The 16,846-nt window shown below is 45.9% G+C and overlaps 5 protein-coding genes across 5 annotated transcripts; all 5 read left to right on the top strand.

Annotated features, from left to right (window-relative positions):
- Positions 1-1,060: 1,060 nt before the first annotated feature.
- N7474_008965 (metallophosphoesterase family protein) lies at positions 1,061-2,379 on the top strand (the record flags this gene model as incomplete). Its single annotated transcript, XM_057200375.1, has 2 exons — positions 1,061-1,205; positions 1,274-2,379. The coding sequence occupies 2 exons, from the start codon at positions 1,061-1,063 to the stop codon at positions 2,377-2,379; spliced, it is 1,251 nt and encodes a 416-aa protein (XP_057051076.1).
- Positions 2,380-2,716: 337 nt separating this feature from the next.
- On the top strand, positions 2,717-3,079 carry N7474_008966 (uncharacterized protein; the record flags this gene model as incomplete). The annotated part of the gene is made up of 2 exons (XM_057200376.1): positions 2,717-2,867; positions 2,955-3,079. 2 exons carry the CDS (start codon positions 2,717-2,719, stop codon positions 3,077-3,079), a joined length of 276 nt encoding a protein of 91 aa, XP_057051077.1.
- A 550-nt stretch (positions 3,080-3,629) lies between these two features.
- On the top strand, positions 3,630-4,679 carry N7474_008967 (uncharacterized protein; the record flags this gene model as incomplete). Its single annotated transcript, XM_057200377.1, has 1 exon — positions 3,630-4,679. One exon carries the CDS (start codon positions 3,630-3,632, stop codon positions 4,677-4,679), a length of 1,050 nt encoding a protein of 349 aa, XP_057051078.1.
- Positions 4,680-5,714: 1,035 nt separating this feature from the next.
- N7474_008968 (carboxylesterase) lies at positions 5,715-7,654 on the top strand (the record flags this gene model as incomplete). The annotated part of the gene is made up of 5 exons (XM_057200378.1): positions 5,715-6,010; positions 6,061-6,339; positions 6,390-6,553; positions 6,601-6,962; positions 7,025-7,654. The coding sequence occupies 5 exons, from the start codon at positions 5,715-5,717 to the stop codon at positions 7,652-7,654; spliced, it is 1,731 nt and encodes a 576-aa protein (XP_057051079.1).
- A 1,938-nt stretch (positions 7,655-9,592) lies between these two features.
- N7474_008969 (uncharacterized protein) lies at positions 9,593-11,338 on the top strand (the record flags this gene model as incomplete). The annotated part of the gene is made up of 4 exons (XM_057200379.1): positions 9,593-9,819; positions 9,881-10,194; positions 10,260-10,627; positions 10,682-11,338. The coding sequence occupies 4 exons, from the start codon at positions 9,593-9,595 to the stop codon at positions 11,336-11,338; spliced, it is 1,566 nt and encodes a 521-aa protein (XP_057051080.1).
- Positions 11,339-16,846: the final 5,508 nt, after the last annotated feature.

Consider the following 16,846-nt stretch of genomic DNA (forward strand, 5'->3'; position numbering starts at 1 on the left):
CGATATTCCCTGATTATGTAAAATCCACCATTTTACCCAACTACTTTCAAATTAAAACTTGCTGTTTTCGGAAAGTGGCTACAAGGCCTGGATCACCTGGTTGTTGAGTTACACCAAAAATTGCATTCCGCGAGAACTAGTTGTTTGTCTTGGAGTTAACAATAGGCGGATCCACATGTAAATTTTACCAAGTAGACTGATGGCAATGATATCCAGTTCTCTATCTAGTCTAGTATTTATAGGTGCGGAGAAGCGAGAGAACTCTGCATTGTGGGAGTTGCACCCACAGCTTCCATAATGGGGGGTCAGGTGAGCGGAATGCGGCAGATGGACCTAGTAAATTACCAGTGGAGAACTGAAACTGACTCTGACAGGCTTTTTTTTTTTTTTTGGTTTTAGGAGGGCGGCATCAATCCTTCTGCGCACTACAGGTGACGATAGACGCAAGGAGCCCAAAATGACTAGTCCCATAACTAAGGATTTACCGGCACACAGAACTACAACACTTCAAAACCAAAACACAAACATCCGTACTGTCCAACTAAAAAGCAAATTTATGGCTTATGCAATACCATGTAGATAATTTCCTCTTTTCCTCTTGCAGAACATGCCATGCTCTAGTCCCATATTAATATATTATACTCTGCACTCTACTTCGCTTAACCGTAATGTTGTCCTTCGGGGAAACGCACGCTGCTCAATCGCCAGTATTGATTGGTCTCGATGGGCAATGCTACTATCTGATAAACAGTACGTGCCTTTGGATGGGTGCTACCTTTCCGCAGCACTAGAGAACCTCTAAACAATCCGCATTGTATTTTTTTTCCTCTCTTTTTTAAAAAAAAGAGAAGTTGGAAAAATAGATCCAATGAAAAGGCTCTGGAGGAGCACGTTGTATTTGCCCATGCCATGCCGGTAGTTGACCATCGGCATCAAATTAATATGTCCTTCACGAAAATCACAGTATATACATAATTATATAAAAGACGCAATTATCTCTGGTAGATGTATATCCCCTTATTGTTTTTCTGTCAACTTCAATTGGCCTACTTGATGCAGTATGGCGCTCGCAGTGGCTACTAGTCTCGCGTTATTTGCGTTGCCTTCTCTGCAAGCTCCGACGATACAGAGATTCACACCGCTCAAGTTTACGAAAAATGGCACTTTTCAAATTTCCATCTTCGAGGACCTTCATTTCGGAGAAAGTGCGTCACTTCCAACCTCTCCCTGCCCTCTATCCCAATTTAAAAGAATCATTCTAACATCCTTCAAGATGCATGGGATACTTGGGGTCCTCAGCAGGACATCAACTCGGTCATCGTACTTAATAAAATTCTCGATGTCGAATGCCCAGATCTAGTCGTGCTCAACGGTGATTTGATCACGGGCGAGAATGCCTACCTAGAAAACAGTACCGTGTACATCGACAAGATCGTCAGCCCGCTCATTGACCGCGGGCTGACCTGGGCATCCACCTACGGCAATCATGACAGTGCATTTAATCTATCGCGAGAGGCTATCTTTGCCCGAGAGCATCATTGGCCCAATGCCCGTACTCAACGGATGGTTTTTGGCAAGGACGCCGGCGTATCCAATTATTACCTTCCAGTATATGGATCCAATGATCACGACTTCACCAGTGCTCCGGAGATGCTGCTCTGGTTCTTTGACAGTCGGGGCGGTGAGTTCTTCCAGGAACTTGATGATAACGGCAATGAAGTAGGGCAGCCTGACTGGGTGGACGTGAGTGTTGTGAAATGGTTTAAGGAGACCAATGCGTTCCTCATGAAGAAGCACAAAAAAGTGATTCCGTCTCTCGCTTTTGTGCATATTCCCACAAATGCATCCCAAGCTGCGCAAAGCGAAGTTGGAATTGACGCCCACCACGAACCAGGTGTTAATGATGATTATATCCTAGCCCAGCAGGCCCAGGGCTGGTGCGCGGACGGTAGCAATGACAATTCGTGCGACTATGGCGGCCAGGATGTACCGTTCATGGAGGCCTTGGTTGACACCCCAGGTGTGATCGCGGTTTTCTCAGGCCACGACCACGGCGACACGTGGTGCTATAAGTGGGACAGCTTGCTCCCTGGAATGACGGTCAGAGGGAATGGACTCAACCTATGCTTTGGACAGCACTCTGGCTATGGCGGTTACGGCAATTGGATCCGCGGTGGGCGACAGGTGCTAGTGACTGAATCGATCCTTCGTGATTTGGCAGTCGACACATGGATTCGCTTGGAATCAGGGGATGTTGTGGGCTCCGTGTCGCTGAACACCACATATGGGGAGGATACTTATCCTGTCACGCCGGATACTATGACCTATTGCCCCACGTGCAATTACTCGGTTATTACTTCGATGCCCGGAACGAAGTAGAAACTTGTGGTGTTTTTCTTTGTCTTGTGTTTCACATGTTTGCCTTCTTGAAACGGTAGGGCCCCTAGGAGCGTTGTAGGCACTTCTGACTAGAGGCAACTACAATACGAAATTGTTTTGAATCACCGTTAATGGTAGCCTGACTAGTGCGTACATCTCAAGGGACTAGAACCGCGCACTGTGTGGAGGGGTAATCTGAGATGCTTACATCACCTGTTGTTTCGGTTCTGAATGCCTGCATTCGCTACTCCGCACTCTTCCTCCACAACCTGCCTCCTCATGCCGTCCACGCGTGTTCATCTCCTATCTCCCCCATACCCAAAACACATGCACAACCATGAGTTTTGAAGAGCCAGATCCTTTCTACTGCAACATATGTGGCGGCCCAGCGACGACCCGAGCGCTTCTGAAGCATTCAACCTTTTCTCTCTCTGGCGACCAAGACGAGGAGGACTTTGACGAAGAGCATGAGCTGTTCCATGACTATTGTAATTGCGCAGCGCAAGGTCATGCCGTGAGTTCCAGCCAGATATATCCACAATACCGGGGAATGAGGGAAGACAACGCTGACATAGGGAACCAGAGCCGTGGCATGCATGTTGACACCTGTGACTTCTTGAAAGGCTATGACTCGCGTCTGGTTTCTCGGTGGGACATCAAGGTGAATACCGCGGCTGCGATTTGCCTACAAGTCAATTGAGGATTGACTAATCGTGATTTGTTCCATCAAGTGGCTAGAGGATCTACGCATGCTCGCACCACGCGTGCCTGGCGCCCATCTGTTCAGTTCCGACGACTCAGAGGATTTGGATGTCTTGACTCCTCTTGTATATGTTTCCCTGGGAGCTATGCTATGCTCTCGCTGACATGGGCTAATGTATAGGGCGATAGTATCAATACTCTGGATTGCTCTTTTCAGTATCCACGCGGGCATGACCCAATGTCGACGTTCGCCCTGAACAAATCAAAAGGATTTCTTCTCCATGATACTTGCCTGGACATGTTAAAAAAAGTTCATGCTGAGACAATCTCTTCTACGAGGCCGTTCAGTCTGCAGGACCTTTTGCTATTTTTTAAGATGCACTTCGACGAACGTGACGATGAGTTCTTTGATTGGGGTCATGGCAAATCTTTCGGCGCGGAGCTTCGCTATGAAGATTTTGAGAACTGGAATCCCGTGGAAGGCTCCGAGGTATGTGATATAATTTGAGCAGGAATTTCAGGATCTAATTGAAGCGAAGTGGACAGTGATGGACCCGAAAAGGCCCGTGGATTTTGGCTTCGCGATTCAACACGCCTTCGCAGAGTCGGATTCGAAGCCAGAGCGGTCGCTCTCGTTCAAGTTCCCTCCGGATCTCCAAGAATCAACGAGACAGGATTTGCTCTCATCTCTTCCGTCAGAACTCAGACTTCGCATCCTAGAAATGCTTCCGACTGCCTCGATTCTGAACCTCTTTCTAGCAAGCTCGGCGTTCAGGCAGCTTAGGGAGAACCTATCTCAAACATTTTGGAAATCTCGGTTGTACTTTGATGTACCTTGGTGCGCAGACATGGTGCTCAAGCAGGTGAACAGTCAAAAAAATAAAGGTGGCTATGTACGTTTCCACCGGCTCCTACGTGATGTTATAGACACATCACGATTTGGTGCGTACGGGCCAATAGGAAGGGGTGGCAAGCGGACTATTACTAAGGACTCCCTGGCCTTGAGAAACAGGCGGCACGTGTGGCTTAACTGTGAGCGGATCCTGGAGGATATCGAGGCTCGACAAGCAATCGCTCGAGAGCAAGCTGGTCCTATTTGGACAGGCTCGCGAGGTCTGATATCTCGCAAAGTAGCATCTGTCTCCCATCCATCTACGCACAGGCCGGAGATTACCTCAGATGTATACTTTGCTTCGTATCAAGACAGAACAAGCCAACTTAAAGGGATAACTGCTCACATGACGCATCAAGGTCACATTATTGGGATCGAACTTCACCTATCACATGAACACTCCAGCCAGCCTCACTCCAATCGCCTGTTAGGAAATCGCGGTGAGTTGACGGATAAGGTAACCATTGTCTCAAGTGCCTCTGTCGTCGCAGTGATGATCTCTTTTGGTTCAATCCAGCAGAATCAAGACCAATCTGCAATGGTCGCCCTAAGTCTTGTGGTGGAAGATCGCCCCTCGGAGCCCACCTATACTGTCGGCTCATGGAATGATGGGGACGTGGTACAGATACTTTTCGCTGACACTGGCATGGAAGTGATAGGTCTCACGGGAGAATTCAATGTTTGTGCACACCGGCTTTCCTATTAATGGCTCCTCGTACTAACCTTTAATCAATCTAGGCTCAAGCATTCGGGACTCTGGGGATCATCACTGCAAACAAGACCTGTACACGTTTCAACCGCGTACAGCGATCTCTAATAGACCTTCAGACCGATACGCGATGGATTGGTAGTCATTATCCGCCTCTTGACTGGCCGGTTCAACGATATTCACTCTCGCCACGAGACGGTGATCCGTCATGCATGAATTATGATACCGTTGGGCTTGACCCTCCAGTATTCGATGCCCCTGTGTACTTCCTCAACTTACGCAGAACGCGATTGGAAACTATCACTGCCTATGGAAGACCAGACGCACCAACGTCCAAGGATTGTGAATTCGAGGGCTTCCGTTTCACCTTCAAAAATGGAAATACGGAGACGGTGGGTCAAACACCAGCTGACATGGAGGTTGGCGCCGTTGGAATGGACCAGAATGAGACGATCGTGGACCTCAGACTTCACTTCAGCGTCATGGCCAACATGCTCCATTCCCCCACAAAGCTATGTGGAGTCCAGGTAAGCAGCAAGAGCTATCTCTTTGAAAGTCGAGCTGACGTATATTGCGGGCAGTTTCTTACCAGCTTCAACCGATCTCTAGTCCTAGGGCGCACGGAACGTAGTTTCTTCAAGCAACGCTCTTCAGCACGGAATCGAGAGGATAATGAGGCAGTATGCGGGCTGCAAATTGGATTGACGCCTTCTGGGGTAAAATGTATGGGGCTCGTGTTTTGGCGATCATAAGCATGAGATGATGGCTATATCAACAATACATTCAGTCAACTGCAGCGACGACTGAGCTCTCGAGGTCATATTGATAGGACTCAAATATTCAAGTGGGAATGATACGGACCATAAAAAATGCGTGAATGAAGCGTTGCATATATCTTGGCGGTATTCGTAGAATATTATGAACTATTCGAAATCAACCCGAGGATTTATATACCTGAAATCTCAAGCGCTTAAAAATTGATTAAAGCTGAGAGTAGCATACAATTTTGTTTGGTAACTACAATCCCATCCCATGCAGCAGTTCGATCCAAAGCGGCAACCCCCGGCTGATCCCCTCCAAAAAGCAGCCCCCACTCGTCCTCTCAAACCTTCACCTCTGCTCGCGGGTGATTTCAACTCCCACCTTCAGACACGGCCAGCAATGACTTCAATTCTAAACACAAGGTTCTTGGGCCAAACCCTCGGCAGAACTGAGGACGGCGTGACCCAATATCTCGGTGTCAAATATGCCAATCTCAAGCATCGCCTGGCGGATGCTGAGCTGATCGAGAACCGCGTCGGAGATGGCCTTGACGCAACAAAAGATGGGTTCGTGACAAACTTCAACAACAGAGCTTTAGCGCTGACCTTTGATAAAGTCCAACCGCCGTATCTCGCCCTTCGAGCTGGGATCTCGAGCTCAGCACTATTCAACACTCATTGCCTAAGAAAGTGCTTTCTCAGTCTGACATCGACTGCTTGAACCTGAACATTGCCATGCCCGCAGGAACTAGCCCTTCCTCCAAACTTCCAGTCTTTGTCTTCATTCCCGATGGCGGCTTCACTATGGGAGCGAATTCATTGCCGCAGTATGACCTAAAGCATTTCGTGGCTTTATCCGTTGAGAAGAAGCTTCCAGTCGTCGCTGTTTCAATCAAGTAGGTCACAATAACTCTATCCTAACGATGACTCGACTGACGAAGAGTAGCTATCGCTTAGGCGCTTTTGGTTTTCTGACATCGCTGGAGCTACGGAAAGCCGGATACCATGGAAACAACGGGCTACGCGATCAGCGAGTGGCTCTGAAATGGATAAAAAGGCATATCCAGGATTTTTCCGGAGATCCATCCTATGTGACGCTCGCAGGAAGAGGTAGTATCTATTCACTCTTTCACAAGAAAGGAACTGACAAATCCAAGCGTCTGTGACATACCTCCTCGACGACGTCGAGCGGCTTTTCCAAGCCGCAGTATTGATGAGTGGCTCTTTCTTTCTAACCCCGCCACAGTCAGATGAAGAGCATGACCTCAATTATCTCAAAGCTATGAAGGCACTGGACTTGATGGATGCCACACCAGAAGAGAGAATTAAAGTTTTATTGGAAAGGCCAGCCCAAGATATTGTATCTCAATTGCCGTCTTCGATTCTGACCGCACCACGCGTCGATGAAGAGTTAGTTCACCCAAAGCCGAGCTTTGCGGACGTCGACAACCCGGGATCCTTTGTGCCACAAGGCAAGCTTTGGTGTCCACATCTGATGGTTGGCAATGCTCAAATGGACGTAAGAGTGTCCTCTCCCACGCTTAGACTTCAAATTCTCTAACCGACGTGCCACCTTTACAGTCAACTATCTTCAGACTCTTGAACCCCAGTTTAAAAACCAATGCCGCGAAAAGATTCACGGATACTCTTCGCACCGTCTTATCCGAGCACCCAAATGAAGCAGACTACATCTTGAAATCCTACAACATTACCCCTGACACCCCGGACGAACCAGCCTTTACCTCAATCCTCGCCTACATTAACGACATAGCATTCCTCGCCCCAACCTTGTGCCTTGCCCGAGGGTGGACCAATGGCGCCTTCGTCTACTACTTCAATGAAGGAAATCCCTGGGACGGACCAATAAAAGGGCACGCAACTTATAACCTCGACGTGGCATATCTGTTCCAGAACTTTCGCGAGTTCCTCAGCCCAGCTCAGCAGGAAGTCGCCGCTGCGTTTGCGGAAGATGTCTTGAAGTTCTGTTATGCGCGGCCAGCGTGGCCTGCGGTGAAATTTGGCGAGATTGAAACGGGTTTCTCAGCGCGTGTGTATGGCCCGAGTGAGCAAGGGCTGGCTGCTGGGTTGGTGCAGCAGCCTTATGGAGTAGAGAGCACCCAGAGGGATGTTCTGTTTAAGTGTGGGAATGAGGTGTCGTTCGATGATTTGATGGAGGTTTTTTGGGCTTTCAAGGATAGCTCATCTTGCTAGCATTTGCTGTCGCACTGCTAACTGATGGCGACGTGACTCAGGGGAAGTTAGGAGGGGCCATGGCAAGGGCCTAGGGGATCACAAAAATAGGGAGAGAAGAAGAACAGTGATGATGATGATGATGATATTCCTAACTGTGATCTCCCAGAAGGGAAGGTCTATCTACAGTTGGCGGTAGGCGCTAATACCTTAGGCACCCACCCACATCATCACAGCCCCCTTAGCGCGCACCGCGCCGGGGTAGGGGTCAAAAAACAGGGTAGAAAACAAAATGCAGTCTAGAGTCAAAAACAAATAGAAACTAGGGCACAAAAGAAGGGGAATTGTAGGCTAATCAGATAGGGCTATTCATAATCCTAACCTGGTCATCGTGATACGACCGTGGGCCCACTTTGCCTCCATAGTTAAGACCCAAGCCCTGATTCGACCGAGTGGTAGGGTGTATTCGCTACTAAGGTACAGGGCAAAGGGGACCAAATACAATTACAAGCGTTTGACTACACAAGAATCATGCTCACATCCAGGCGTGAGGCGTCCATGCTCGATGTTAACAATGAACTCGTTATCTTTGATAGAAAACCCGTAGACTGAGCCAAATCCACGAATTGGCAGGTATGGCGATGCTCTGATGAGTGGCGGGTCGGATACAAGTTCTGTGTTGTTGTAACGAAATTAGGATCAAGATACGGGGAAAGTCTGGATTGATTGGGTTAACGATCTTGGCAGTTGCCATATTGTCGCCTGAATCTATTATCAATCTGATCAAGTCATGAACATTTATAGACTGTGCGCGTCCATTATTATATAGAAAACATACGAGAGAAATATTCTCCCGGCTGAGACCTCTGAGCCTTTGTGCATTGGGCAATTGCAACTCCGTGCTTATCAAATGTTTACGGATTGGGTTTGCTAGTGCGGAAACCCTCGCATTTTAGGGATGTCCGTCGCTCTTCTCCGCGGCTTGATCTAATCTTGAGCGTAGCCAGTCGATACGGTCTTGCGATACGGCTTGACTTCTGTGGGGTTCTTTGTCCAACCTTCCGCAGCACCACTGCTGTAGAACGTTTAAAGTCTCAGGGACAGGGAACCAAGCCCAGGTATGCGTAGAACAAACGTGCCGATTCTGGTAGAGGAATTGGGGCCATGAGTTGTAAGTCATGATTCGGGACCCCGTCTGGTCCTGGGCCTTCTTCAGCGCTGTCCTCTGGACAGCTGCCTTGACCGAAAGCACTATTGAACGAAAAGTTAGCAACAGAGGCGATAAAGGACCATGTGAAAGAAAGCCCGAGTAGAGAAACGAGGGGAAATGTTAAAGTTAATACCTAACCCTACTACCTATCCCATAGCATCAGTTCCTGTTACCCCGGACGATAGGGACGGAAATTTGAGGAAAGCCATTACGCGTCTCGCTTATTTCGGCTTGACCCAATTCTCAGTGTTTGAATGGCCTGCTGCACATATCAGGAATATAGCCCGTGTTGGAGAAAAGCCAGAGTGGAGAAAGGTGGGGATAAGATAATATTGTCTCGCTCATAATGATCTAACTAGTTAAGTTAGTTATCCATTAGCCTGAATGACTAAGCCGGAGAATAGGAAGACACGGAGAAGGCCGTTCGGCATCTCTGTAATTACGGCTTTATGCGAACGCTTAACCCTACGGAAAACCACAAGTCCATCTTGATTTGCCGCAGCCTCGCTTGCTTGGGCTAGCTTGAATTAACTTTTTGAGATACTATAAAACTCGGCATCCAGTAATAGCTTGTCTCTTGTATTCCTTACGCTGCTAGTGCCTAGAAAGTGCCAAAACTATCGGATACTTTCGTTAAATCAAGAAACGTTGCCTGTTCTGATCCCCTGTCCGTTTACCTTCCTGCTCCAACAGATAGTGGCCGGGAGCATTTGTCGAAAAATACTACCTACACCTCTAAATCTGTCAAAATGATTACTTCCGATCAGATTGTACCCAGTCACCCTGAAGAGAAAGTGGAAGATATTACTGCAGTCCCTTCGAAAAATCCCTCTGATGGCTCTGATATCGAAGGCCAGGTAAAGAACAAGGGTGGTGAAGATGAAGCCCTGAAGTTTTTGACTTCTCAATCGATTGTGATTAGTGAAGCAGCCGAGAGAAGAGTTCGTCGCAAGATCGATCTTCATGTTCTTACCTGGTACGAAAAACGAAGACTTTCAAGCATTTAGTAGTGCAAGGAATATTAACATTAAGATCAGGATGTGCGGGCTGTACCTGCTTCAGTACCTCGACAAAACAGCCATTGCTTTTGCTTCGTCCATGGGAATCATCGCCGACACGAAGATGAGCGCCAGTGAATTCTCCACGGCCGGCTCTATATTCTTTGTCGGATACCTGGTGTTCGAGTACCCACATAACCGGCTGATGCAGAGATTCCCTCTTGGTAAATACATCTCAATCTCTGTAATGATCTGGGGCATGATCCTCTCAGCCACAGCTGGAGTGCATAATGCTGCAGGCGTTCTAGCTACGCGATTCTTCCTTGGTGGTCTCGAAGGCGCTGTTACCGCTGGTAAGCTTTTCGCTATATATTGCTTGTGAGCATTACAGTTGGCTCAATAGTTGTTGCTATACTAGGGTTTGTCTTGATGACATCTCAGTGGTTTCCATTAAAAGACCAAGCTCTCCGAAGCGCGATTTGGTTCTCATTTAATGGAGTGTCGCAAATTGTCGGAGGCGCTCTCGCTTACGGTGTCTCGCGCGGATTCCAAGAAGGCCATTACGCCGTTCCCTCGTGGAAAGGAATGTTTCTGATCACAGGCCTGCTGACGGCTGTATATGGCATGTTAATGTTTTGTTTCATGGCCGACTCGCCTATTACAGCTCGCTGGTTGTCTGAAGAAGAAAAGCATATCGCCGTGGAGAGGATGCGGGGCAACCAGCAGGGTTTTGGCAGTAGAGTTTTTAAGTGGTATCAGATTCGTGAGGTTTTCACAGATATTCGCGTATGTCTTTCCTTTACAATTTGACCGGCTATAACCTCTAACATGCATATACAGACATATCTCATTTTCCTGTTTACTGTGACAGTGAATATCCCCAATGGTGGAATCAACCTATTCTTCACAGAGCTCATCGAAGGCTTTGGATTCGACGCTCAGACAACCTTTCTCCTGTCTATGCCCGGAGGCTTTGCTTTAATAATTTCGCTGCTATCACTGTCGTATATCGCAACAAAGACCAACAACCGCATGTTCTGCGCCGCCGCCGGCTTGCTTTTAGGCCTGCTTGGAGTGGCGATCATGATGGGGCTTTCGCGTAATGGAACCACTGCATACCCCGTTGGCCAGTTGATTGGGTACTACCTCGTATTCGGAAACACCGCTACAGCACTTGTACTCATCCTATCCGTCATATCGTCGAATACGGCCGGATATACGAAGAAGACGACTGTCAACGCTATCGCGTTGATTGGATACAGCGTCGGCTTCCTAATCGGGCCGCAGACGTACCGCGATCCTCCGGCTTATATTGATGCCAAATGGACTATTGTCGCCATGTGGACTTCTGCGTTGCTCATCTGCCTGACTTTGTACTATATTAACAAACGTGAGAACAGAAGACGTGACGAACTCGATCTGCCGCCACAGCGGGCGGGGCAGGAATTCCAGGATTTCACTGATAAGGAAAACTTGTACTTTAGATACAGTCTTTGAAAGCTGCCTGGTTCCTATATGATGGTGGGAATTGATCTTGTTGGAATCAACGTGCACTCTCGCGTGTTGTGGTGTGACCTAAGCCTCAAGGCTGAGATCTATAACAATTACAGATTGATTTCAAATAATACAAATGAAAGAGACACCCTCTGTCTAGATAAGCTAGCGAAAGATCTATCAGAAATGATAAGATCGCTTCTTCCTAGCCTTGTTACAAGAACATAGCTTTAGTCGGAGTATCATCCCAGAGTAGCAAAGTGAACTAGCAAAGTAATAATAATAATAAATAGTATAACTTATACTATTCCCAAGAAATTTAGTGATTTCTGCCTTCTGTCCTTTATTAATTTTTTAATACCTAGCGGTCGTGAGATGTCTTTTCATCGTTAATAAGCAATGACGCTAGTCCTTCCAGTCGGTTCCTTCACTTCAGAGAGAAAACGGATGCTTAAGAATCTAGCCATGGCGTTTACATATAACCTTTGTCGCGCTATTACACCTAGTGAAAGTAGCTCTACATATCTGATTAATGACTTAAATCCCAATATATCTTACTCTTTCTTGTATAATCAGACTATAACCACTAGTCTACCTAATCTCTATAAGTCATTTCGTTGTAAAGAACAAATGCCTTTCTTTAGTTAGGGCTAACGCGTATAAGAGAAGATAGGACTATAAGAGGGATAAAAGACGGAGAAATTCAGTGTTAAAGGCATCAAATATTTACTAACTACTAGATATACCTAGAGCAGCTAGTTGATCTAAATTCGTAAGATAAGTAAGATTATCTATATCTCCGTCATAAAGAGACGTCGCGAAGTTAGACTGCTAGCTTTGTGGCATGACTGTATAAAGACGAGAATTGAAATAGAGCGGTACTAAGAGGAAGGAGAAAGACGAAATTGGATACATATAGTACTAAGACTAGGATATTAGCAGTAAACACTAAGTTGAGCAAACAAGTGAATATATCAAAAAGTAATATATTAAAATAGTCGCTGGTTAATTAGATATCATAGGTTTTTTGTGGGCTAAGCCCATCAAAGCCCATCAAAGCCCATATATATCCCATAAAAACTAATGAATAGCCCATTCCGAGCCCGTAAATAATAATAAAAAAAATTTATTCTAACCCTTTGAGTAAAACAAGCTAGCAACTTTCAACTGATTTTATCACTTTCTTTTAATATCTCTAATTAAAGAGGAAAATCTTTTAATTTAGAAAATAACGATATATATAATATAGAATATGTATTTATAGAATCTAGAATAAGAAGGGTCTCTAGTATATTGTGTTTAGTAAAGAAGATGCATTTACTTTACCCTATGTTTAAAATATATTTGTATAACTTCGGATAGAATAATTCTTATGACTATCTAAACACCACATAATAAGTGATACTATTGAATATAATTAGTAATTAACTTATAACAAACTACTTAAAGTTGAATTATATAAATATTTATCTGAATTTCAATTAATCTAGATGTGGAAGGGTCATTAATAAGAGTTAGGACTAGAATAGCGAAAAACAATAGTATTTTATTTTGATGATTTAGTAGCTTTATAAACGCTAAGACATTGATTTATGCAAAAATGGGCTTTTGGTTAGGGCCCAAATGTCGGGATTGTCTCACGACACCCTGCGCTGGTTGTATAACGGATTCAGGCTATAGAGGCTTGCGGGATAACTTTGCGTGCCACTTAGTATGATTCCAAGACTGATCGCTGGCCGCTGAAACTCAGGTGCCAGCGAGGGATTTATGTACAGGTTTTTCCCCCGCTCATCTATGCGTTCATGTATGCGATCAGTGCGCAGTTGTGAGTTAGTGACAGCCTTAAGGATCAGGTATACAGTCGCAGTATAAGGTCACGAAACGACTGCCCTCACACCAAGTCCATCGTGGAATGGGCCATGGGCCGAAGTCCTCGGCCTATTCGTAGGCCCTGATGAAGAGTAGATATTAAGTTGTAAAAATAATGGATTTACTATGGTGTTTTGGCTTGTTTCACTCGCTTATCATGTACATCGCCTAAAAATAATTAGATCTTATAGTAATTCAGTCGAGTTGTAGAAGATGCACCTACTTTCGCATGTGTCAAAATATATTTCTATAACTACTTTTAACAATACCAAATCCCTTTCAATTTAAATTTCTGGTTGGTAATTAAATATAAACTAGACGTCCTCTTTATAATTATAGAGATATTTCTTGTTTGTAGAAGCACAGCGATTTAGTGAACAAATGGTTACAAACCAGAACAGAGGAAAATAACGGTATGTTTTTTTGATGACTGACTAGCTTTATGAGCGAAAAGACCACGTTTTTATACAAAGGTTGGGTTGTACTGGGTCCGAGTTGGGTTTTGGGTCGAGGTCTTAGGGCTTAGTTGGGCTTTGCGGAAGTCAACTTACTACTAATCCTTAGTATTCCAGAAGCTAGTCGAGTTCGCCGTCACTTAGGTCGAACTATCCGTCGTATTCGTGCTTAATGATATAGTAGTTGCAGATCGCTCTGGCGGGTGAAACAATAAAAAGTGTCATTAGATAGCTTCTTTGGCGTTTAAGTGACCTTTGCCATTGTGAGCGCGTCGCCCTACTAGGCGCTAAGTGCGTACTAGCGAACCTAGTTAATGAAGCTAGTAACATGGTTATCAACCTAGATTTCGCACGTTATTCTAATATGCTAGAGCACTACCTACGCGGCCAAGGCAATCTCGTCTATGTTGGCAAGGGGCTCTATTGATTTTGGTGTTCTCCTCCCTGACCCCCTTTCAGGAGGCAGTTTGTGTGTATTTGCACCAGTGGCAACGATCGTAGCCATTATAGCACTCAAATTGAATACCTTCATCGTTTTCTCTTCTGATCTGGCTGCCCGGTCACACCTAGAACTAGGCAAAGGTGGTCACACATGGTATCCCAACACCGTCCTAGCTTCGCAACCTCAACAAGAATAGAACAGATGCTAGCACTTCTTTGAGAGCTATAGAAGCAAACTAGAGGAAAGAGAGAGCCTCAAAGGATTACTTGAAGAGCTTCGCGAGTCCAAACATTACAGAAGAGGGCTATCAAGAACAAAGAAAGGCTAGAATAATGGAATGAAACTACACTGCTCTGACCTGCCGTGGTGATGTTGAATTTTGACTGCCAGTTGTAGACTATCCTAGCTTATTCCAGAGCAATTCTATGAAACTTTCCCAAGTATCCACATAGGCCGAACCGGCCTTCCAGCGGGCCGCGAATGATGTCAATAAAGTAGAGACCTTCAAAATAGGGCTCATTGCGGTAGATATTCTCATACTTGAAAAAGGATGTTCTCCTGTTGTTGCGGTGCGGCTTTGGCACAACAGGTAGGTCGCCCAAACTGCCCCAACTTCAAGAACTCGCTCAGCTGCCATCCAAATACTTACGATCTTATTTCTCTTATTAAGCCAAGAAAAGTTCTCAATGATTTTTGCTGCAGAAGCTGCCACAATATGGAATAGCCTTAGTGAAGAGTCGGGAGGAATCCCGTTGGAGAAAACGTCTGAAGAGGTGAAAAGTGGATGCAAAGCGGTGTATAGTCTTGCTGAAGACATAGTTATGTCCGAATTCATCGAGTCTACCTGCATGGGCAGAGGAATGAGACTCTCGAAGAATTTCTCTGATGGACGAGGCCAAGTCGTAAATTTATTCGCTATGTTATGCAAATGGCTTATGGTTTTAAGCTCATCGCATAGTGCATTAGGCATAGGGAATTCTCTATGAAAGGTTCTCATCCGCATCTCGTAGAATTGAGAAGGACGTCGGAAATGTAACGCAGTAGAGCTACCGAATAGTATGAGCGTTGAGCTTGAGATAGACTTAAAGAATTACCTTTCTAATTTCAAGAGTGAGCACTCTAATCGTCGGAAAGCTTCATCCGGACTCATGTTTCTCAGTTGATAGCCTTCACGAAGACATTCCATAGTTGATACTGCTAGCCCGAGTAGGTCCCAAATCTGCCCTGAGATTGGACTAATTGACTCACACAGAGCTAGAGCACATAGAGCGATGCAGGTCCACATTGTCGTCTCGATGGGATGTGTGGGAGATGTTCCCCTTTGAGAGATTTTATGCACACCCTCTCTGCAGCGCATTGATATGCCGGATAATTTTGAATCTAGATCTCGAGCGACCAGTGCCGTCGAAATGGCAAAGACGATGCTTATTGCCAATGAATCTTGGTCATTTTTATTCGAGATGCTCCACTTGAGAGGGTTCTCATACCCGAGCAATGTCGATTCTCGCTCAGTAGGAAGCAATGTAAACTCTGGTGACACAGTCTCCAAGTAGTGCTCGATTATTGATCGTTGAGTAGAAGGCGGCACAAGTGAATGAAGCTCTAGCTTGCGCTGATCAAATGTGATAGGAAATGATCGCGATGTTTTGAAATCCTGAGGCCCCATCAATGGAGATATCATCAATTGAGATGGGTCATCTTGTAGTAGGTGGCCTGGAATCTCTAAATTGTTCGCAAGATGCCAATGGACGCCGTCCTTTAAAAGCCGCTCTAAAAGCCGAGCCGAGTTTCCCGGTCCGAGGTAAGCCGTTTGTGATGGAGATGGAAGATGATCGTGATCAAAGATGCTTAGATTATAGCCTTGTTCCAGGTTTTGTGTAGACTCAGTAGCGTCAGCGAGACTCGCTGAAGTTGTGTGGCCTTTGTCTGTAGCATTTTTGATTTCAAGCTGGAGTCCTAGAAGTTTCTGGCGAAGGGAGTGGAGATAACTAGTCATAAGCCAAGTCAGCAATAGTAATGACTATAGAAGCATAATACTTGCCTACACGGTATCTCCCGGCCGAGAGAGTCGTCCCAAAAGAGACATTCAACATCTGCGACCCGGCAATTCTTACAAGAGGGCAATTGGAGATCACACTATAGGTTAGAGGTCAGCATGTTTCAGTCCGTGCTTAGGATCAGGGCGCTCCTCACTCTTATCTTTCTCTTGCGACAGCGAACACAAATCTGCAGAGCCATCATGCTTGGCATATTTTTTTGGTTATCTTCAAAGGGTAGCATTTCATCGAACGGAGGCTTTAACACTCTCGTGAAGCGGGGTCGATCGTGGCGCCCCAAGAAAACGGCGTCTGTTAGGATTAGTAATCGGGCCAGGTCGAGATCCCATTAACTACCTAACAAGCTAACTGGGCCTTACATTTATTACATAAAGTTTCCGGCCGTCGCGCCCGCCACCCATAATGAGGTCATCCAGAAGAGAGAACGCCAAATGCGTTAACTGAGCAGAAAACTCCCTCACACACCCAAGCATCTTCATGCCATCGGCAAGTGATTGGCATCATGAGCTATTGTGAGCCGGAATAAAATGTTAAACTGCAGACCATGTGGCCGCCTCCATATCCTTCTGTGGTAGATCCAAGATCGGGTACTACTGGCAGTAATTCCTTGACAATTATCAGCTATGTAACTCATGCGCTGTGCCTCATCCTGGCCAACACATTTGTGACCTTGCGATTTTACGGCAAG

Source organism: Penicillium riverlandense (assembly GCF_028828495.1).
Source record: "Penicillium riverlandense strain IBT 135883 chromosome Unknown utg000007l_segment0_segment0, whole genome shotgun sequence".
Taxonomy (NCBI): Eukaryota; Fungi; Ascomycota; class Eurotiomycetes; order Eurotiales; family Aspergillaceae; genus Penicillium; species Penicillium riverlandense.